At 39.5% G+C, this 23,856-nt stretch overlaps 1 protein-coding gene across 1 annotated transcript in view; it reads left to right on the top strand.

The window, feature by feature from the left end:
* ttc27 (tetratricopeptide repeat domain 27) overlaps positions 1-23,856 on the top strand; it is a 103,986-nt gene that overhangs the window by 16,555 nt on the left and 63,575 nt on the right. The window contains exons 5-9 of the mRNA XM_046400976.1: positions 1,833-1,935; positions 7,539-7,697; positions 8,251-8,390; positions 14,070-14,182; positions 16,510-16,576. Of these exons, the coding sequence (XP_046256932.1) occupies positions 1,833-1,935; positions 7,539-7,697; positions 8,251-8,390; positions 14,070-14,182; positions 16,510-16,576 (582 nt within the window). The remainder of the gene's footprint in view (positions 1-1,832; positions 1,936-7,538; positions 7,698-8,250; positions 8,391-14,069; positions 14,183-16,509; positions 16,577-23,856) is intronic.

Genomic DNA, 23,856 nt, shown 5'->3' with positions numbered 1-23,856 from the left:
CTGTCAGATTTATCATTATGGATTTATTTTACAAGGTCTCAAAAAAGAGACTGCATTTCTGAATTGGATTACAATGAGATATAATTGCACTGCAACCCTCACTGAAATGGTTGATGGTTAGCTTCTCTGCAAAAGAAAGTACGTCTCTCACATGCAGCATTCTAGAATTAATCCTGTTCAGCACTTGGTGGTGAGACAGATGACAGGTGACATGTCTTCACTTTTAAAGTGAAGTCCAGTTGCCCCAACTTTAACTTTTCTATATTACCTCAGATTGTTTGTAGGTGCTCAGTTTTTTTTATAGTTCATTGTGCATAAGGATTTTAAATGACAAATTATCTGCAGTGGTCTTCTGGTCTCCAAAACAAACAGGTAATTAAAATGTGTAAAAATGCTTAATTTTTAATACTTTCATGTTAAAAATCAGTGTCTGATGCTATTTGGTGGGCACAAGACGTTCAGGGGATTTGTACCGAGTTGCCACTAAGCCAACATAGATAAGGGGTAAGGAGTTTTGGTGTAAGAGTAAGTATAGCACACATAGCTGCAAGACATTGCAGCTAGATTAAAAGTGTGTTAGATTAAAAAAAACATTAATATTAAAACTCCTCATTAGGCATGACCTAACCAGTGCAGTTGAGTGAGAGGGTTAACCCAGCCCCCTAGCTACATGGTTCTGGGCATCATCTAGTGAAGGGCTGCACCTATATTGATTAGTTTTTAAGTTAATCTGATGGTAATTTTTGTCAGTTAGTCAATTTATGACTAATTTATCGATTATTCCAAACATTACATTATTAATTGATAAATAATTATTTTATGTACTACAGCCTAAATCTAAAAAATATTAACTCATGAATATTATTTCATATTATTTCAATATTTCATTTTATTCAGTCATCTAATCATCATCTAAGTGCCACATTACTGCTACTATTTTAGACTATAAATATTAATAATGATGTACCGTTTTTGGACCTTAAATTCGAAGGATTCCTTTGACTGTGACGCATGTTAATTTAATCGCTGTATGTTATAACAACCTTTTAGCTGAACTGGGGAACCAGGTTTCATGAAATGGATCATTTGATATCAACTCACCAGTGACCTCCAGGTTAATGTCAGTTTTCTCAAAAAAAAAAAAAGAAATCATGAATCATTTGATCTTCTCTTAAATTTATGGGACCTTGTAAATACTTATAGTTCTCCCACAGTTGCTTCAGTTGTTTTTAATTATAGTTTTAGTATAGATCTCCCTTCAGCATTTTATTCTCCCTAACCACGTACTGTTACACAGGACTGGATTAAAATTGGTACTCAGCATTGAAGAAATCCTCAGTGTAATTTGCAACATGCATTCACGTAAAAAGTTGTTGCAGAATTGTATCAAATATTTTTTTAAAAAGTAAGTAAATGAATAAAATGAAATAAAAGAAAATACGTTTTTTGCCTGAATAAGGAATCTTTATTTTTAATAATTATTTTCTTCCTTTGTTTTCACTTTATTGTATTAATATAGCTCTACCATATCTAGTTGCTATTTGGTCCTGCATAAAAAAAATCAGGGTCACAGATTTATCAAAATATTGCTTTAGACCTGAATGTATACTAGAAGTCATTTTCCAGCATTTTCACGCAACTCTAAGAACTGAAAATGAGGTGTACAAACATTAGCTGAAACATATAGAGAAATCCGACTGATGAAAATGTCAAACTTTGTTTACTATTCCCATCAACTTAATTAATTTCTCGTTTCTTTTATGAACTCATAAGGGTTTTCATTTGTTTGCTTATTTTTGTGTTTATTTTTTGTTTTAATGTTTATTGTTCAGCTGCTGCCCTGGTGGACCCTGCGCTACTGCAGCCTGCACCAGCAAATCCTAGAGGCCTGTTCTTTGCAGCTGCTCACCTTGGCCCACAGCAGCATGGACAAAGGTTTGTGAGCACTATAATGTGGATATCCTTCTACACGTGCATTTGTGTATTTTTAGTGTGTGTGTACAACTTATGTTAATAGACACTCCTGTAGTGCAAAAACACTGGCTCTGGTTGGACAGTTATTTTCTGCTTTTACCACTGTACACAGTGGAGTAATTTGCCCAAACAATGTGTTGCATTATATGATTTTTAAGTCCTAGTACCTAATTAAAGTTATTTAACATTGAAAGTTAATCTGTTTATTAGTGATTAACTTTTTCCACATTTGTTTGAAGTGCTTTTGCAAGGTTGTCTCTAGACTGTCACTCCTACCTGTTGGCTAAAAATTTCTTATTGCTGAACTTGACTCAATTTCTCCATTTCAAGCTGTTAAGCAGAAAATCTCAGGATTCAGTAGTGAAGAAATGGCCCTGAACATGGATGTCTTACACTGAAAGATTGAAATTGAGCATCAGGAGTCATCAGTACAGAGCACTGTGTGTGATGTCACCCAGTGACACACTAGTCTTATACAACTTAGAGAATGCTCAAGATAGTTAGACCCATTCTTGGCAATAGACGATAAGGAAGGGACTCCATTGGTACAGTAACCAGAACTGGACAGTGTTACGCATAGAGTCAAGATTTGTAGTCTGTGTCCAATCATCTGCTAGGACTTGGTATCAGACTCTCCAGCTGTCCCCAGAAGAGATGCTGGGGTGTCTGCATTTCAAGATTAGTGCAACAGTGTGACCCAGTTCAACCCTTAATCTAAAGGGAGAGCAGAGAGAGAAGTAAAATGAATTCCCTTTTGCATGCACTGGGAGCTTTGAGTTTTTCCATAGAGAAAGCTCTGCTATTTGGGTACCATTTACAATGGAAAGTAGCGTGTCAAAGTAGCTAGGTAGTGCAACATACACAATTTAATTGAAGTGCCCTTCAGGGTATATTCCTCCAAGATGTATGAAATTTAGAAGGCATGAGTATCATGTCCAGAAGCTCCATCCAAGCCAAGGAAGTTGGCTATTTGGAATTTACTGTGCTGCTGTTTTTTTTTTTTTTCTGCCATTCACAAGCACTGAATTTTAAACCCCCCTCTTGAGGTTTAAAACCATCCACCTCAGACATGACTTGAACGGTTCCAAATGTTTCACATTTTGTTGAATTGAATTTGAATTTCGATGTTTTGCCATGATACAGGAAAAAGTTTGCGTATAGACTTCACATGTTTGAGAAATTAAAAGTGGTGCAAACACTAGGGATTGCAACATCTAGTCCTTTCAGCGAACCTAGTCCAAAGAAAATTTCAATACATTTAAAAACACAATTTTTAAGGTCTTAGGATATTCAAAAACTCATTGTAATCAACAGCAAAGAGTTTGCCTCACTGTAACCTGTGGTCACATCAGAAGTCTCACTCTAATAGGGCTATATGACTTCATGATATCTGTCATTTGATGAGAAAAATGAAAAAAAAAAAACATTTCATATTATGCTGTATTATTTGTTTTGTTGTGACACTCTTTGTAGCAGTGTTGCAGTAAGCAGTGTTGAATGAGAGACAGGTAGCAGCTCTCAGTGATGTCAGCGCTTTTGACCCTTTGAAAATCAATTGATTTAGCATTTGTCAACTCACTGTCTCCTCAATACCCATCAGGCTCATCAAAGTGCTTCATTCATTCCTCATACACTTCCTCATTGTTCAAGTAAACCCAGCCATCATAATCATTGCTATTTTTAGCCCTATCTTCACCACCACTGCTGCTTTCACCGCTAGGAACCCTACTATCTCATCGATCCTTGTCACCCCAATGTTTGGTAGGGTAATAATAATAATACATTTCTAAGCGCCTTTCAGGACACACAAGGACACTGTACAAAGATAAAACAAAACAATAAAACACAGAAAACAGAGAGGTGGATAGAGGAGGAGGACCTGAGGGAGCGGGAGGGGGTGACAATATGGAGGAGATCCGACAAATAAGGAGGGGCGAGGTTATGAATGTCCTTGAAGGTGTGCAGAAGGATTTTGAAGTCAATACTGAATTTGACTGGGAACCAGTGAAGATGCTGTAGTATAGGGGTAATGTGATGAAATGAAGGGGTTTTGGTGATGATGCGAGCGTCTGAATTCTGCGCCATTTGGAGCTTATGGAGGAATTTGTGAGGGAGGCCGAAGAGGAGAGAGTTACAGTAGTCAATGCGGAAGGTGACAAGACTGTGAACAAGGATGGAAGTGGTAATTACGTTCATGTACACCATCGCTATGTATAGACGATGTCACGAGACATCTGATCATCATCCTCTAAAGGCAGATTTTCTCCTTCAGAATCAGTGAAGAGATATAAAATATCATCAACTGTAAACAGATTTATTGGCATTTTGTGTGTTTTTGCAATGCTTTCTTTCAAAACTTTGGACAGGACCACTTTTGCATACTCCAAATAGCACAAGTAAGCACTTTTCAATTTCAATTTCCTCAGATACTTTGAATGGGAATATGATTTTGGGTTAGGATTCAAGTATTGCATGTTCGTCATCTAGTGGTAGGGAGGACAAACAAGATTTGGTGCAAAATGTAGTACAACTGCCTGTTTAATACAGTAATGCGACTTGTTGCAGTTCTGCGGCTTCAGTGCTTACAGACTTAATATCATATATCATGGCACTGTGACAGTGGCTCCCTGTCCCAGCATGCGAGTGTAGCCGGATTGTTTGTTTTTAGCTTTTGTGTGTGTTGGAGTGACTTTCTGGAGCGATCTATGAACTTTTAAGACATGCCTGGAGTCTGGCTAACGGCTCTGTTTCTTCAGGCTTTAAGGATAAGTACAGCTGAGTGTCATCAGCATAACAATGAAAGTTTATGCCATGTTTCTGAATAATATTTCCTAGAGGGAGCATGTATAAGGTGAACAGGATCGACACAAGCACTGAACCTTGTGGAACACCGAGGCTAACCCTTATATATGAAGAGGAAACATCATTAACGTGAACAAAGTGAAATCTATCTATGATTTGAACCAGCATAGCGCAGTCCCTGTGATCCTAGTCTCATGTTCTAATCTGTGTAATAAAATGCTGTGATCTACTGTGTCAAAAGCAGCACTGAGATCCAGTAGAACGAGTATGGAGACAAGCCCGCGGTCTGATTCCATGAGGAGGTCATTTGTAACTTTAAGCAGTGCTGTTTCTGTGCTGTGATGGGCTCTGAAACCAGACTGAAACATCTCAAAGAGACTGTTCCTGTGTAGGTGATCAGTTAACTGATTTGCAACCACTCTTTCAAGTATTTTAGATATAAATGGGAGGTTGGATATCGGCCTATAGTTTGCCAAAATGTCTGGGTCAGGTGAAGGTTTTTTAAGTAAAGGTCTAATAACAGCGGCTTCAAACGCCTGTGATACATAACCTGTTGTTAAAGATAAGTTGATCTGATCTAAGAGGGAAACGCCAATCAATGGAAAGATGTCCTTCAGGAGCTTAGTTGGGATGGGGTCTAAGAGACATGTAGTTGGGCTAGATTTGTTAATGCTGGATGTCAGCTCGGGGAGGTCTATGGGCAGGAAGCTGTCCAGAGATGGAGTAGGACTAAAAGAGATTTCTAGAGATGGCACTATATCGGCTATTCTGGGGAGATCTTTATTGATTTTTTTCTCTAATGTTATTGATTTTATTGGTGAAGAAACTCATGAAGTCTTCACTACTAAGAGCTGCAGGAATACAAGGCTCAACAGAGCTGTGACTCTTTGTCAGCCTGGCTACAGTGTTAAAGAGAAAACGTGGGTTGTTCTTGTTTTGCTCTATTAATGTTGAATAATAGGCAGTTCTGGCTTCACGATGGACCTTTTTGCATGCCAATAGACTGTCTTTCCAGGCCCTCTGGGATTCAGCTGATTTGGAGGAGTACCACTTCCTCTCCATCCGTCTTGATGTTTGCTTCAGTGTTCGTATATTTGAATTATACCAAGGAGCTAGCCTCCTATGATTTGTAATCTTTTTTTTCAGTGGAGCAACCATATCTAAAACTGTGTGCAACGTGGCTGCAGTGTTGTTAGCAAAAGAATCAATTTCTCCAGGAGTAATGTTTAAATCAGTATGCTCTGTTGTACTGGTACATGGTGCTGAGGGGAGCTGTGATGGGATTGCATCCCTAAATCTGTCTACACTATCTTCAGAGAGGCATCTGGTATAGTAGACCTTTTTGTTGTGTGCTGTAAAGTCTGTTAGAGTTAGTTCAAAAATTACAAGTGAATGGTCTGAAAGGAGAGGGTTTTGTGGGACAACTAACAGGTTCTTAGTTTCTAGGCCGTAGGTGAGAACTAGATCGAGTGTGTGATTATGGCAGTGTGTTGGTTCATTCACTATCTGAAGGAAACCTATTGAATCTAAGAGTGAACTAAAGGCTGTCTTAAGACTGTCAGAGTCAACATCCATATGAATGTTAAAGTCACCCACTGTAATGACTTAGCACTAAACTAGATAAGAAGTCAGAAAACTCAGACAGGAACTCTGAGTAAGCAGCAGCAGGTGGGCGATACACAACAACTAATAAAACTGGCTTTTCTGACTTCCTGTTTTGGTGAGACAGGCTGAGAGTGAGACTCTCAAATGAGCTATAGATAGATTTAGGTTTGGGGTTAATCTGAAGACTGGAGTGGTAGATTGCTGCCACTCCTCCTCCTCGGCCTGTGCCTCGAGGAACATGATAGTTAATATAACCAGACGGAGTTGATTTATTTAAACAAACATATTCTTCATCCCGTAACCAAGTCTCAGTGAGGCAGAATATATCGGACTGATGATCAATAATTAGATCACTGGCTAACTATAAATGTACAGAATGCGCAATCACACTTATTAAATAGTGAAAAGGCAAGTAAGATGAACTAATAAAGAGCCACGAGGCCTAATATCTGTTATTATTTACACAGTATTGTCATAGGCGTACAATTAACACAACCTAAATATTTCATTTTTAAAACCTAGTGGAGTAGTGAGTATTGTCAGTATCATTATATTGCAGCATTCCTATTTGAAACACACTGTTTAAGTAAGAGCCTATCCTTTGTGCTTACAAAAAGGAAACATACTGTTATTCAAAGATTCAAAGATTTATTGACTTACTGAATCGATTGAAATAGAAAGAAAAAGTAATGAAGCACATATAAATTGGGCCCATTTTTTTTTCATAATATTTTGGGGTAGGCTATACCGAGAAATAAGCCTAAGAGCATGCTTGTGTGTCATATTTGTCATATATATATATTTATTTGTCAAAATTGTCAGACTGTCCAGATGGTGATTAGTGGCAAACTGAAATCTATGCTTGAAATTGCCCCTTTTACATCCATGTTTCCCAACAGTCAAAGGCTTTCACGCAACAGTTAATACAGGTGAAAACTAAAAATTAGGCTTACACCTGTCTGTGACAGTTTCATATTGATAATGACAGATGTAGCCATGGTTAAGTAGGACAAGCTTGTTGACCATCCTTATCTCTATCACAAAATATGCACTTCTAGGGACTGGATTCTGGGTAGTGAATAAAAGATAAGATTTCCTTTATTGTCCCACAGTGGGGAATTTCAAAATATTAGACGTCTGATTTCTGTCTTTTTCAGTGCTGAAATGCCAATCTGTGTTGTTGGAGCACAGAAATTTGGCTATTCAGTTCCACCTGGAGTGCGTCTACACTAGTCTGACCTACTATGAGTATCATCCTGCCAAGGAACATATCCAAAAGGCCCAGGAACTCTCAGGGTTGAATATCAACATGACTGGTATGTAAAGTACAGCAGCATCTGGTCTTAGAAGATAATAAGTGAGCTTAAGGTCTTGTGTTAACAAGGTGATGAATATGTAATTTTTCTGTCTTTGAAAAGTATCTTGAGTATGACCAAAGGCTGAAAAGTTAATTCATGCCTTTATTTCAAGCCAACTGTAACGCACTGTTTACTGGCCCTAAAATAAAAGATGCACAGAGAGACATTTGCTCATTCAAATCCCTGGAGCTTCACTTTAAACGAGAACCAAGAGGAGGCAGCTACCCTGCACTAGGTGTTATCATTCAGTATTTTCAATCTGTGTGTCTGCATTCACACATTAATTATGGCATTCTGTCCCTGTTCTGTTATGCATGTCTCTTATTTTGACTCTCATTAAGTTTATGTAACTGCTCTATCCCTGTTGTGTTCATTCTGTCTTTTGATGTGAACCACTAAAAATAAAGTAATGCTGAAAATGTGATGGTAATAATCCTCATAATCCCATTTTGATCAAGCACTGGTGATGCCTGGATTGAGCAGAACAACTAACTGTGTTTGGTCAATTAAGGTGCACTTGGTAAACGGACCCGCTTTCAGCAAAAGTGCTTGGCTCAGCTCATCCTTGATGTCAAGAGAAAGCCGGACCAGTCTAGCCAGAAAGACAGTGAGGCCAGCCCCACCCCCACACCTCTGGCCAGCCTACCAAAGGTATGTATCTGTTGTTTCCTTTCCAACCTGGTGTTTTTTATGCCTCATTTATTACTTTGAACCTTCTTTTGTATACTTTTACATTGAACAAACAAACAAGAACAAAATGGCAGTAAGAGAGCGACTTACACAGAACGACTCCCTCCAGGACAGAACAAAACTCAGACCAGAACACATATGCCAACTTCTGGATTTGTGCCTAAACACCACATATTTCCAGTTCAATGGCATATTTTACAGACAGAAACATGGCTGTGCCATGGGTTCACCAGTATCTCCCATTGTGGCCAATTTATACATGGAGGAAGTGGAACGCAAGGCCCTGAACTCCTTTGAGGGAGCAACACCGAGCCACTGGTTCAGATATGTGGATGACACGTGGGTCAAAATCAAAATGCAAGAAGTGCAAGCCTTTACTGAACATATCAACTCAGTGGACAAGAACATCAAGTTCACCAGAGAAGATGTCAAAGATAATAGTTTGCCCTTCTTAGATTGTGACGTCCACATAGAAAAGGACAGGAGCCTCCACATTGGGGTATACAGGAAACCCACACACACAGACCAATATCTCCTTTTCGACTCACACCACCCTTTGGAACACAAACTTGGTGTTATCAGAACCCTGCAACACAGAGCTGATAAGGTACCCACCAGCTCACAGGCCCAAGGGGATGAACATGAACACCTGAGGGATGCCCTCAAAACGTGTGGTTATCCCAGTTGGACCTTTGTGAAAACTGCAGCTGGTTCCAGGAAGAACACCACCAAGGTGGTTGAGGAGGAAAAACAGGACAAAAGAAACAACATAGTCATCCCATATGTATCCGGGGTATCAGAAAAACTCAGGAGGATCTTCAGCAAGCACCGTATCCCTGTGTATTTCAAACCCAGCAACACACTCAGACAGAGACTGGTACATCCCAAAGACAGAACACCACACACTCAAAAAAGCAATCTACCAATGCAATGAGGAATGCAAAGACCTCTACATTGGGGAGACAAAACAACCACTACACAAGCGCATGTATCAGCACAGGAGGCCCAACTCCTCAGGCCTAGATTCTGCCATCTACCTACACCTGAAGGAGAAAACTCACTCCTTTGAGGATAACAATGTTCACATCTTGGACAGAGAGGATAGATGGTTTGAAAGAGGAGTAAAAGAAGCCATCTATGTGAAATTAGAAAAACCATCTCTCAACAGAGGAGGAGGTCTGCGACACCACCTATCTTCAATTTACAATGCTGCCCTTTCATCCCTTCCCAGGAGATTCAACAACTTAGCCTCTAAGAACAACTGCCATTCACAAAGGACCCCATGTGACTCTAACGACTGTCGTTATAGCACAATAGAAGTCAAAACCAACTTCACCATCCACAACGACTGTCTCTCAACGACTGTCGTTTGGCACAATGGGGCACTAAACGAGCCTATGACACCACTGGCCATGTGAATGCCTCCACAGAGGTTAAATACCTGGATCTCCACACCAGCTAGTTGGACTAGTCCCAGCCTAGTCAAGCGAGCATGAACTGATGAAGCCTCTTGGATAAGAGGTGAAACGTCTTCAAAGACAAATAACTAAGTCCAGTTGCATTCGATTGAATTTCCTTGAGACATTATATCAGACTTTACAATCGAAAAGTTACAGAGTATTTGATACTGCTCATGCTGCTCCTGAGTATGGCAGAGTTTTAGCCCTGCAACCCACAGTCGAATGCCCAGTCTTTTTTGTGACCTTGCGATACTTTCCCCACATGCTTCTGGGTCAAAATACTGTATATGCCATATGTGTTATTTCTTATATTTTATTTTCCTTTGGGCATATTATTTCAATTCAATTATTTATATAGCACCAATTCACAGCATAAGTTATTTAATGACACTTTCCAGTTACCCTCTCTAAAATGGAAGAATGCAGAGTCTTTATATCACCTTACTAACAGGCCAACTCCTCATAACACACAGGATACTAAGTACAGTGGCTTGCGAAACTATTTGGCCCCCTTGAGCTTTGTGACCTTTTGACACATTTCAAGCTTCAAACATAAAGATATAAATCTGTAATTTTTTGTGAAGAAACAACAACAAGTGGGACACAATCATGAAGTGGAACAAAATTTATTGGATATTTTTAACTTTTTTAACAAATAAAAAATGAAAAATTGGGTGTGCAAAATCATTCAGCCCCATTGAGTTAATACTTTGTAGCGCCACCTTTTGCTGCGATTACAGCTGCAAGTCGCTTGGGGTATGTCTCTATCAGTTTTGCACATCGAGAAACTGATATTTTTGCCCATTCCTCCTTGCAAAACAGCTCGAGCTCAGTGAGGTTGGATGGAGAGCGTTTGTGAACAGCAGTTTTCAGTTCTTTCCACAGATTCTCAATTGGATTGAGGTCTGGACTTTGACTTGGCCATTCTAACACCTTGATATGTTTTTTGGTGAACCATTCCATTGTAGCTTTTGCTTTATGTTTTGGATCATTGTCTTGTTGGAAGACAAATCTCCGTCCCAGTCTCAGGTCTTTTGCGGACTCCATCAGGTTTTCTTCCAGAATGGTCCTGTATTTGGCTCCATCCATCTTCCCATCAATTTTAACCATCTTCCCTGTCCCTGCTGAAGAAAAGCAGGCCCAAACCATGATGCTGCCACCACCATGTTTGACAGTGGGGATGGTGTGTTGAGGGTGATGAGCTGTGCTGCTTTTACGCCAAACATAACGTCTTGCATTGTTGCCAAAAAGTTCGATTTTGGTCTCATCTGACCAGAGCACCTTCTTCCACATGTTTGGTGTGTCTCCCAGGTGGCTTGTGGCAAACTTTAAACGACACTTTTTATGGATATCTTTAAGAAATGGCTTCCTTCTTGCCACTCTTCCATAAAGGCCAGATTTGTGCAGTATACGACTGATTGTTGTCCTATGGACAGATTCTCCCACCTCAGCTGTAGACCTCTGCAGTTCATCCAGAGTGATCATGGGCCTCTTGGCTGCATCTCTGATCAGTCTTCTCCTTGTATGAGCTGAAAGTTTAGGGGGACGGCCAGATCTTGGTAGATTTGCAGTGGTCTGATACTCCTTCCATTTCAATATTATTGCTTGCACAGTGCTCCTTGGGATGTTTAAAGCTTGGGAAATCTTTTTGTATCCAAATCCAGCTTTAAACCTCTCCACAACAGTATCTCGGACCTGCCTGGTGTGTTCCTTGTTCTTCATGATGCTCTCTGCGCTTTAAACAGACCTCTGAGACTATCACAGTGCAGGTGCATTTATACAGAGACTTGATTACACACAGGTGGATTCCATTTATCATCGTTAGTCATTTAGGTCAACATTGAATCATTCAGAGATCCTCACTGAACTTCTGGACAGAGTTTGCTGCACTGAAAGTAAAGGGGCTGAATAATTTTGCACGCCCAATTTTTCGTTTTTTTATTTGTTAAAAAAGTTTAAAATATCCAATAAAGTGTGTTCCACTTCATGATTGTGTCCCACTTGTTGTTGATTCTTCACAAGAAATTACAGTTTTATATCTTTATGTTTGAAGCCTGAAATGTGGAAAAAGGTCACAAAGTTCAAGGGGGCCAAATAGTTTCGCAAGCCACTGTATATGGGAGAGGATCTTGGATAACAGGCGAACACAAAATTATAACATGAAGTTTTCTCTTTCAATGGCACCTCCACTGGTTGGATATCATTTAATCCAAGAACTGATCTGATACCTTTAATAAATAAGCAGGGTGTTTGTTATAAGAAGGTATAAAGCAGCGTTATGAGGCCATATGTGTTACATTTTCATTTCCACCTTGACTGCCTTTGTTGTTTTTGCATCCTCTGCACTACTTAAATGGAGCCTCTTGATATGGCTTCTTTCTAGTTCCAAACCAATTTAATATCGAGTAGTACTACAAGTACATTTATTAGGTCAGCATTACTTATTTTAAGAACATTTCGTTGCTTTTCATTTGCTGCATTGTTTGTCTTGTGTTCTTCAGTTCAGTGCACTTCACACAAAAGTTCTCTTTTTGGATTTTCTTTCAGATGGTTTGGTCTTAGTACAGTCTTTGGCTTAGTTCCCATATTTCCTGCAGACTTAACAAACACCAACTTTTTTCCGCCACATCCACCTCCCCAACAGCCTCTGCTGTATCCTCTGCTGCACCTGTGAGCAGCAGAGTGGCCCTGGAACATCATCAATTGAGCCAATTGTCGTCTGTACTTGACTTGCTACTGTCTATTTCTGTTTATCTCATCCAGAATATTGACCACATGGATGGCGTGTGACACAATAAAATACAATGTAGTTTACCAGGGTCTGAAGCGTAACAGGGGTGTTTCACTATTTTAGCAGTCTATGGCTTCATACATGTCATGAAACAGTCACGCAGGTATGCTTCCATGCTGACATTTGAGCTTCTGGTCCATAATCACTTGGTTTTTCAAGGCCACTGGAGTATATTTCGTATATCATATAATATTTTCTTGCACTAGTTGACTTTTTTCCACAGCCTCTGATTAATTTGAAGAGAACAAAATGAGATGATGACATTCCAACCATTCACCTTTCGCCTGTCCAGAGACACATTGCTGATCTTTTCTTTATCTATATTTCTCAAAAAGCACACAAGGAAATTTCCTTCTGTTAATCTAGAATGGGTACAAGGAAACATTGAGAATAAGATATTAAGTAATAAGTCTGGACTTGGCATACTTGTGTTAATCTAATTAAATACAGAAGTCCACCATGATATGTTTGGCAATAAAGGAGAAACATGTGACTGTTATACATCATTCACCCCTAAAGTTCAGACCATTTTGATGAATCAAATGCTAATACTTTGAATCTAAATTGCAGAAGTTTTTTGTATGTCAGCATATATGTAAGCACGACACTTTACATCCAAGAAAGTTCACTGTACCTTTCATTCCAAATCCTTAACATCTAGTTTACTGCAATTATTCACCCAATAGAGGTATCAGGTACACAAAATTCATGGTTGGTTGGAGACTCAGAGCATTGTTGTTACTGCAAGAACATGCGCCAGACAGGGCAGAATCTATTTTTATTCATTTTACAAAGCAAAACTGGTGTTTCATTGGTCATGCTTTTTGAAAAATGACTTTCCATATATTGAAGTAGTTGAATATGGAAAAAGTTACTGTCTGTGTCTAATGCTCCATACTTATTGTAATAGACAAATTCAGGTGATGATAGTCTTTGTTTTTAGAGACATAGTGTCAACATACAATTTCCATCCATTCCACCAGTTTAGTCCAGTGTTGTTACATGTTATTGGGAAACCATAACAACTATACGTAGCAATAACCTAATGATCTAAATGGCATCACAGGCTTTTAAAGTCTGATAACTTTTTTTCTCTTTTCCCCACAGAGCTTATCAATAAAGGTTAAATGAAATATTAGTCCGCTAACATCACCATTTTCAAGATGTGTGAGAGATGTAGTGTTGTGTTGATGTAGTGCATATTCTGCAGTTGCAGTTTTCCTTGGCTGCACACAATCTCTCAAAATTAAGTACACTTTAATCCAAATCCAATCAAATTTAAAAACACATACAATGTTTCAATTAATGTCATTTAGCAGTTTTCATGTGCCATGTTTTATGGCTGTAGGATGTGTGAACACATCTGACTCCATATGTGGTTCCCTGCAGGACTACAGTCTGGGTGATGACACTGTGCTGGATAAGATCAGTTTAGTGGAACCAGATCACTATCAGCTGCCTGACCTTCGTGCTGAGGAGCAGGCTGTTATCCTGGGCTTCTGGTAAGTCCTCTACCCAAGAGCTCAGCACTGATCCTTTACCACACTGTTAAATAAGTTGATCTAGATCCTAAGTTCTGAAATACATTTTTATCTCTGAGTCTGAATTTTTAAGTCCAAAAAAGAGGTCTGTCTTTCGGTCTGTATATCTGTATGTAGGTGAATTTGTAGAATCTCGTCTACTTTTCAATTTATTGGGGGTGACAATAGAGATGCAAGCTTATTATGCAAATTATAACTTCATGTTTACGGGTGTATAGCTAATAGTCTGCAGTAAAAGCTAAGGTGTATGAATACACAACATCAACAGGACCAATTCTCATAAAGTTTGGTAGAACTGAAAAAGCCTTTTGGATGAGAAGTGAAACGTTTTTGCTTTTAAATTGAAGTCCAATTGCTTCTGTGCTGTGCTTCAGTCCATTCTCGAGCCATTGGTAGGATTTCTTTATAAGCAACCACTTCTTTATTCTGTCTGCGGTACATGCCATACAAGGGCTTGTCCTTCCACAGTGGTTCCTCTACCTCCTCCTTAACGTCATTGCCAGATTTATTCACTTTGCAGTTCATTTCTTGGGAACATCTTCCTGATATATTCCTGGATCTTTGTTGTTTCATCCAGTGGCTCTAACACTCACTAGTCCTCGGCTTCCCCTGTTCTTCTTCTCTGCTGACTGGCAGGATGTAATTGCCCCCTTTTGAGGATCCTTCATTATGAGGAGTGTCCTTACTTGGGTTAGCCTCTCTGGGTAAGTCCCATCCATCAGCAGCTGGTTTGTTTGTGCTGCTAGGTGCTCATGGAGTGTAGTTAGCTTCTTTAGCCAGTTGGCGTGGATCATATCAGGGCCTGGTGCTGTCTACCTCTCCATGTCTGACACTCTTTATCAGACATGGCAGATGTGACAGTTATTGCATCCTGTCTGTTTTTCCTTCAACCTGTGAAGGAATGTCTTTGAAGCTCCAAACAAAGAACCAGAGGCACATCAGAAAGTATAAAATGGCATGAAGTCTTCAACCAGTGGGGGCACAATTCTGAACTGCTTGCTGCCATGTGGTTCTGTGCGTTGTCTCCTCTCTATAGAGATCAAAACATTTGGTTCATGCTATCTTCCGGATTTGTTGTGTTTTCCTTTGCTTAACTCACTACAGGCAGAAATGAAATTTCCGTAACAGACCCATTTAACCCCCTGGCAGTCACATGTTGACTTGGCCGGGCTACCGCCATCTGGCCGGTAGGTTTATACCTGGGACTCCTGACCAGTTAATCAGAACTGAAGAAGAAGACTGAAAAGAAAAAACTGAAGTCCAGTTGCCCCAACTTAAGCTCCTCTACTCAAGCATTAATGCATTAATCAGAATCAGAATCAGAATCAGAATTCCTTTATTAATCCCTGGAGGGAAATTCTTGTTTTTACAGACATTGCACATGCAGTATTCCCGACCAACTAATGTTATGTGTTCTCCCATATGTTCTTCCAGTACTGTTCAGTCTCAGCCCTGGGTGGATCTATTCTCATGTTATTGGCCTGCCTGTACATTTTGGATGGTTTGGTGGAGAACATACTGTTTATTCTCCTAGCTTCTGCTTCTTGTGTTTATCTCTTCAGGTTAACAGTCAGAGCTGTGAGTCTTGGTTTGGCTTTCTCCAACACCTCCAGTGTAGACTTATTCATTGGTAGCCCTTTCATCATCGTGCTGTTATGTGACTCTGAGAGCTGGCTGACCTCTCTGTGTTTTGCCTTGATCTTGGCCTCCAGCCTCCTCTTCAATGGGTGATAGTGCTTCTTGTTTCTTACTGTGTTAACCTTGTGGCCAAGCATCTCAAGGATTACTGTTGCTGTGGTGTACATCAGCTCATTGATCTCAGTAGTCGACCTAGTAGGGATAGTCTGTAGTGCTACAGTCACATTTTCTAGTAAATTTTCAGAAGGTACTTTGTGGTAATAGGTGACAGGGGTGCCAAGTCCCCAGCTTTGCCATCATCTTCCTCCTCAGGTCAGCTACCTTTGTGTTGAGGGACTCTTTGTCCGTTACTTGAGCTTGGTGCCAATCTCAGAGTGTGGGAATGATGATTTCTCTCCCCCTGACCTGTCATCCTGGCACCCCCTTGCTGTAGCATTGTTGTGGTCCTGATCAGTCTCTCGTTGCCATTTGCAGATGTTGGAACATTGGACTAGAAGTTGCTTCTTTGTTATCATAGATGTTGGCTTTCGAAGCAGCAATATATCTTCTCAATGTATGGTCTCTTCCTAAAGCCTATAGCCTTTCACGTTTTCATAATCTATATACTTTTTACCTTTTATATGCTTTTGACCTAGAGTGTTGTCTTGCAGCACTGACTTCCAGAAGAAAAACCCTGTTCACAAAATAACTGAAGAGGAACTCCTGGCCTTCACATCTGTAAGTCTTTTTTTTGTCATTTATAATATAATATTATAGTTACAGGTGTTTGGGTTGCTTCCCATATTCAGCCTAGCATTGATAATGTGTCTGTTGGAGTGTCTAATTTCTGTCCATAATGATACAGTTTTATGTGATTTTCTAAATGTGTGGACTCACCCGATCTGAATTAAAATCTTTTTTGGCTGACTTTGAATAATACCTTTTCTAATAGTGGAGGTGTTGTTAACCTTTTTGTTAGGAAAAAGGGGTGTACAGCAATACCCAAACAAAAAACATTCTGCATAACTTAAGAAATAACTCATTTAATGGAGAACTGCATGAAACCTGTAGACAAGGGAGAAAAAAAGAACCAAAAATTTATGTTGACTGTCCTAAACCTGAAGCAAAAACAGTTCATGATGAGCTTAAAACTGCATGTCAATTTCTTAAGTGCCAGTGAAACATCAATTAATCATTGATTAATTAATCATTAATTGATCATTACCTACTATCTTTGGTCGAATCCTTTTCCCAGCTTTGGTTCATTGTAAAAAATTTGTTCCCCCCAAGCTACAAGTTCAGAATGAATTTGCACTCCAGCAAAACAACCTGTAACTCCATGGTACCTGAGTAAAGTAGCAGGAGAGGATGTCCTTAAAGCCAAAGTGAAATTTGCGTTCGCTTTTTTTGCTTAGTTTTCAACATTTCAGAAGGTTAAGCTATAAATGGAGGTTTCCGAAGGCATTAGTTGACTGAAAGTTGAACCGCAAGCCCTCAGGGATATGCACGGTCAGTATTTGTTGTGTGCTTTTCACTGGACATCATGTTGTATATTTTACTAAAATTTACAGTGAGTGTTTTTTTTTTCTTTTCAAGTCCACATAGAGTTCACTAGAGTTCACATCACTGGCAGTGAGAATCAACCAGTTTTAACAGAGATAAGAGAGTCTTTGTCATCCATCCATCCTGTATGCAGGATGTTTCTCTTGGTCCCAAGTGCAGGACAACATTGAATCAGAAAGATTTATTATCATTGCACAACTTGTACAACAAAATTTGCAGTTCAGCCCCAGAAGTGATACAGAAACGCATCTACATACTCACTGTGATAGATATTAGTTTTAAAGTGAAAGATGAAAGATGAAAGTGACATATTTTGTCATTGGAGGGAACTCACTCCAACGAAATTTGTGCTCTGCATTTAACCCACCCAAGTGACGTGCACACACACACAGCAAACCCGGGGCAGTGGGCGACCACGTGCAGCGCCCGGGGAGCAGTGGGGGTTAGGTACCTTGCTCAAGGGTACCTCAGCCATGGACACCGGGACGGGGAATCGAACCAGCGATCCACCGGTTACGGGTCCGACACCCTAACCGCTGATCCACGATTGTAAAAAAATAGCAGCATCAGTGCGCCAGAGTGGAACAGTATAAATAAGTAAAAAAATTGAATTGCACATAGCATTCCAAATATAAATTCCAATATAACCCCTTTGTCCAATATGTATAAAGGACAAAGGGGTTCCATGGGTCTTTGGTCCTTGTCTTGAGCTAGAATGCAGCTGGGTGTTGGGCAGTCTGACAGCCTGGGAGGAGAAGCAGTTGCTGGCTCTTTAGGAGCTTGCGCAGATGTATAAAAAGTCATTGATGGAGGAGAGAGAAGTCACAACGATTGACTCAGCTGACTTCACCTTCTTCTATAGGGACTTGCAGGCAGTGGAAATGCTTTTGTGCCTTGTTAGGGATGTGCAGTTCTGTATCCACCTGACGTCATCACCAATGATTGCTGATGATTTGCTCCAAGGAGGAGCCATTGGGAATACAGTGGTGAGAATTTTGGGCCTTCATAAAATCAGGTGTCATCTCTCTTTGTGACACTGTAAGATTAGACTGATTTCTTGAAACAAGGGTGCCTGCCACTCCATTTTGGCTGTCTCACTGTTGTTACTGTTGAGACTCCATGTTGTGTTGTCTGCAGTATTGTGGTTGGAGTCATATTTGGTGGAGCAGTCATGGTTTATTAGGGTGAACAAAAGATGAAGATGATGGTGATGCTGAGTGTGGTGGCTACAGAGATAATTTTTTGATGCATACTGTCAGGAAGAAGGTATAGGATCAACTTATAAAAGCGAGATGTGTTCAGTACCAGGGTGCTCAAATTCCACTCCAGCTTCTGGGGAATGACTGTGTTGAATACTGAAATCAATCAACAGCATTATATCAAGACTGCTTAATTCAAGGTGAAACTACCTGTTTAGCTAGTTGGCTTCATTTCAGTTCAATTCAATTCAGTTTATAGCGCCAATTCACAACAAAAGTTATCTCAGAGCACTTTCCAATTAGAGCAGGTCTAGACCAAACTCTTTAATTAAATTGTTATACAGAGAGCCCAACATTCTCCCTTGAGCAAGCACTTGGCGACAGCGGCGAGGAAAAACTGCCTTTTAGAAGGCAGAAACCTCGGAGCAGACCCTGGCTCGAGATGGGCGGCCATTTGCCTTGACCAATTGGGTTTAGAGAGAGAGAGAGAGAGAGAGACAGACAGACAAGGAGAGAGAGGGAGAGGGGGGTGGGGCGTGAGAGAAGGAGCACACCAGCAGAGATGCATAGCAGCAGTAATAATACTACACTGCTCAAAAAAATAAAGGGAACAAATAAAGGGAAACAACACAATGTAACTCCAAGTCAGTCACACTTCTGTGAAATCAAACTGTCCACTTAGGAAGCAACGCTGATTTACAATCAATTTCACATGCTGTTGTGCAAATGGAATAGACAACAGGTGGAAATTATAGGCAATGAGCAAGACACCCCCAATAAAATAGTGGTTCGGCAGGTGGTGACCACAGACCACTTCTCAGTTCCTATGCTTTCTGGCTGAAGTGTTGGTCACTTTTGAATGCTGGCGGTGCTTTCACTCTAGTGGTAGCATGAGACGGAGTCTACAACCCACACAAGTGGCTCAGGTAGTGCAGCTCATCCAGGATGGCACATCAATGCGAGCTGTGGCAAGAAGGTTTGCTGTGTCTGTCAGCATAGTGTCCAGAGCATGGAGGCGCTACCAGGAGACAGGCCAGTACATCAGGAGACGTGGAGGAGGCCGTAGGAGGGCAACAACCCAGCAGCAGGATCTCTACCTCCACCTTTGTGCAAGGAGGAACAGGAGGAGCGGGATTGTTGTAATGTTCACTAATATCGGGATATGATACTGAAGTCAATGACAATAGAACTGCTTCTTTAAATTTAACCACAGCACTATCAGGCAGGTATCTAGTGTAGGAGTTTTTACTTGGTGGTATGAAGTCAAATAGTACAAATTCAAAAGTTATTAAACAATGGTCAGATAGAAGGGGATTTTGTTCAAAAACTATTAAATGTTCTACTTCAATGCCATATGTCAGAACAAGGTCAAGAGTGTGACTGAAACAGTGAGTGGGTTTATGTGCGCACCGACAGAAGCCGATTGAACCTAATGGAGAGATAAATGTTGCTCAAAGGCTGTCATTGCTATCATCCATGTGGATGTTGAAATCGCCATTAGCGCGGTCCACTACAACAATTACAAAAAAATTGGTTGTACTATTTTCCAGGTAGAGCGTGAGAGACTAAGAATAAGGCTTTCGATTGAATGGTAGCTGACTTTGGGCTTTGGATTGAATGATAGGTTTGGGTCAAAAATGGCTGCAACTCCACCTCATCGGCCGGAGAATGTGAGTATTAATGTGACTGGTGGGAGTGGATTCATTCAAGCTGACATATTCTTCTGGCCGAAGCCAGGTTTCAGTTAAACAAAATAAATCTATATTATAGTCCAATATTAACTCATTTACTAGTACAGCTTTAGATGAGAGAGGTCTAACATTTAACAGTCCACATTTAATTCTCCTATCTGTTGTAGCTGTGCAGGTGTTGGTAATAATAATAATAATAATTAATAATTTAATAATCTTTGTAAGATTATTGTGTATAACTCCTCTTTTTGTATTTGATTTAATTAATTTAAGTGGTCGGGGGACAGACACAGTCTCTATGGGATATTGGGGGGGTAGCTGTAATGGGAGTGCAGAGAGGCGTGTAGGACTGCAACTCTGCTTCCTGGTCTCAACTCAGGGTTGTCAGGGTTTTGGTTTAATAAGAAACTGAGTCAGATTTCTAGATATGAGAGCTGCTCCATCCAAAGTGGGGTGAATTCCGTCTCTCCTAATGAGACCAGGGCTTTCCCAAAACGTCTGCCAATTATCTACAAAGCCCACATTATTTGTTGGACACCACCTCGACAGCCAGCGATTGAATGATGACATGCGGCTATACATGTCATCACTGGTCAGATTAGATCGGGGTCCAGAGAAAACTACGGAGTTCCGACATAGTTTTTGCAAACATGCTCACTGATTCAACATTAATTTTAGTGACCTCCGACTGGCGCATTCGGGTGTCATTACCACCGACATGTATTACTGTTTTACTGTATTTATGCTTATCCTTAGCCAGCAGTTTTACATAAGATTAAACTTTGTCCGCTCTGGCCCCAGGAATGCATTTGACTGTGGTCGCGTTTCTGACTACAGAGCTGCCATTTACCAGAGTTGATTTCTCAGCGGGTATTTTATATATATACATATATATATATATATATATATATATATATATATATATATATATATATACATATATATATATATATATATATATATATATATATATATATGTATATATATATATATATATATATATATATACATATATATATATATATATATATATATATATATATATATATATATATATATATATATGTGTGTGTGTATATATGTATAGTTAATGTGTGTTGATAAAACTTAGATTATAATAGTGTTTATTACAAAGTGATACTTATCTATGGATGGTTGTTGGTGGTTAATAAATCCTGTTACAGTTTAACCTGTCATTGTCTGTGGTTATTGTGAATGTACTTGTAATAACAACTGGATTCATGACAGTTAGTGCTCGGATTCATCCTTCTTAATGTTAAGAGACTGTTATTTCCTGTTAATTAATTTGGCTATTGGTCCTTGGTGACAGGGTGTTGCCCCGATTTTTATGTGTATGAAGCATACACTGATTTTGCTTTAATGATTATTTCCCATAATCATTGACTCTTTTGCCAATAACCAAATTGCTTCTACTAGTGCACGAGTAGTGCAAAAAAACTGAAGACTATACATAATGCACAGGACTAGTGAGAGTGGCACGCCATCTTACCCGGGACGAAAATCCCTATGTTTTGATGTATAATTTGTGCGTGTGCGATACATACTGCGGCCACAGATGAAAGTTATTCAGGTTTTTTCAGCTGTTTTTCAGAAGCTGAAAGTGACACCATCACGGCTTGGCGGGAAAATTTTTTCGTCACTCCAAAATCTTCATAAAACTTTAACTGCTCCAGCTCGAAAGCCAAAAAAATTGAAACACAAATGTATTGGAGAAAATTTAGCCCCAACCCTCCGTCTCTAGGTGAAACTATGGCAGAGCTAGAGGGTGACAAAGAGAGCAATGTTTCGCGATTTTTAGTTTTTTTTCCTCTCTCTTTTTTGCATTCATCGTCGTTCGCCCATCGGAACGACATAGCCTTGGGCTTTGCATTAAGCCCCATTCTAGTGCTATTGGCCCATTAATTATAGAATTCACGACCCTACAGTGTTACCAGAGTAGGATGTCTACTTTAAGATAAAGAGCTATAGGTCTGTGAATGTGTAAGGAATGAGAGGTGAAGCGAAAGCGAGAGGCGAGCGATAACATGTTTATTGAAGCAGAATTGTATGCAGAGTTAGCCACAAGTTTGAGTTGTCTGTGTATGTCCAGTACAATTAACAGTCAGTCAGTAAATAAATGGTACGACTTCTTAAGACCAAGCAGAGCTCCCATGTGCTGTTTCATTACTGTTTGCAAAGTGAAGGGGTTATTTCATCTAATATTTATGATTCATATTCATATTTGTTTACATTTTTTACATTTGTTCATATTAATATAATCATCTATGACTGAGTGACTGAGTGAAGACAGGTTAATTTAATGAATGAATGTAACTTTGTTTAGTTGTCTGTTTTGTTGTGAAATCAGTTCTAACTCACTATTACCCTAGCATATGGACATTGTGGGGACTAGCTTGACTGTGTTTTTGAAGTGGGGGCTGGCTTGACTTCAGTGGAAAATACCTCCTGCTCACACACACAGTCCAGAAACTAAGCAGAGAAAGGATTAAAATGAGGCTTCAGAAATCTGATAAATTACCTCAGACCTAGTGAATTTGTTTTGTTATATAAATCTGTTGCACCTGCTTTTAATAAATAGGCTAAAATAAAATTTTTACTTAAAAAAACCCCAAAAAAAACAGCTCATTTTCAGTTAATTATTCTTTGTGGTTCTTTCCAGTTACTTTATTTTGAGAGGAAATTGGAAAAGTTAAGAATTGCTTTTATTATTAAAGTGAAATTTTGCATTGAAGAAAGGTGGAATTTTTTTTGTATATGCTGTTAATTACAGTTTTTAGAAAGAAAATCTGAATTGGCAAAAATCTGTGTCAGCAGGTCACACTTGCAAAGGGGAAAGCCAAGAAAATTGCAATTGGTGCACCTTTAATTCTTCTTCAATGCTGGATAGTTTAGTGTGTAATAATGCATAGTATTTTGTTATATTTTGAGTGAGATTTGTATTGCCAGAGTCCAGAGTTCTCTGATGTGAGATCAGATGGTAAGATTGAATTCATAACCTCAAAACACAGTGAGTCAACCCACTCCTCTATCTACCGCTGGTGGTCCAAGCCCAAAACAACTCCAAAACCCTTCACAATGGAAGCTAATGGGAGTCAATTTATATACAGTACATTTGGGAATACAAAGCAACTCTGTTGATTTTGTTCTTAATTTTTAATAATATCCAACCCTAAAGGACATATTGTGATCAAAGTTAACTCCCAGATTCCTTGCGGTGTGATGGAGGCCAACATAAATGCTGTCCAGAGTGTCTGTGTTATTTGTGTTAACTTTAAGATTTTTATATTTTATTATATTACATTGTCTTCCAAGATGTTTAGGGCTCGGCACAGTAACTTCTGTTTTGTTAGTTTAATAGCAGAAAATTGCAGGTTATCAAGGTTTTTATGCCTTTAAGATATGGCAGTGTGTTTTCTAATAATATGCACAGGACCTTGTGGAACTGCGACTAACTTTGGCATGCATGGAGGATTCATCATTCGTATGTACAAACTGAGATCTATAAATAGGACTTGAAACAGCTTAATGCAGTTCATTCTATGCC

The sequence above is a fragment of the Scatophagus argus genome, chromosome 10 (assembly GCF_020382885.2).
Source record: "Scatophagus argus isolate fScaArg1 chromosome 10, fScaArg1.pri, whole genome shotgun sequence".
NCBI classification, from domain to species: domain Eukaryota; kingdom Metazoa; phylum Chordata; class Actinopteri; family Scatophagidae; genus Scatophagus; species Scatophagus argus.
The sequence above is the reverse complement of the archived record's forward strand: the minus strand, read 5'-3'. Positions and strand labels throughout refer to the sequence as shown.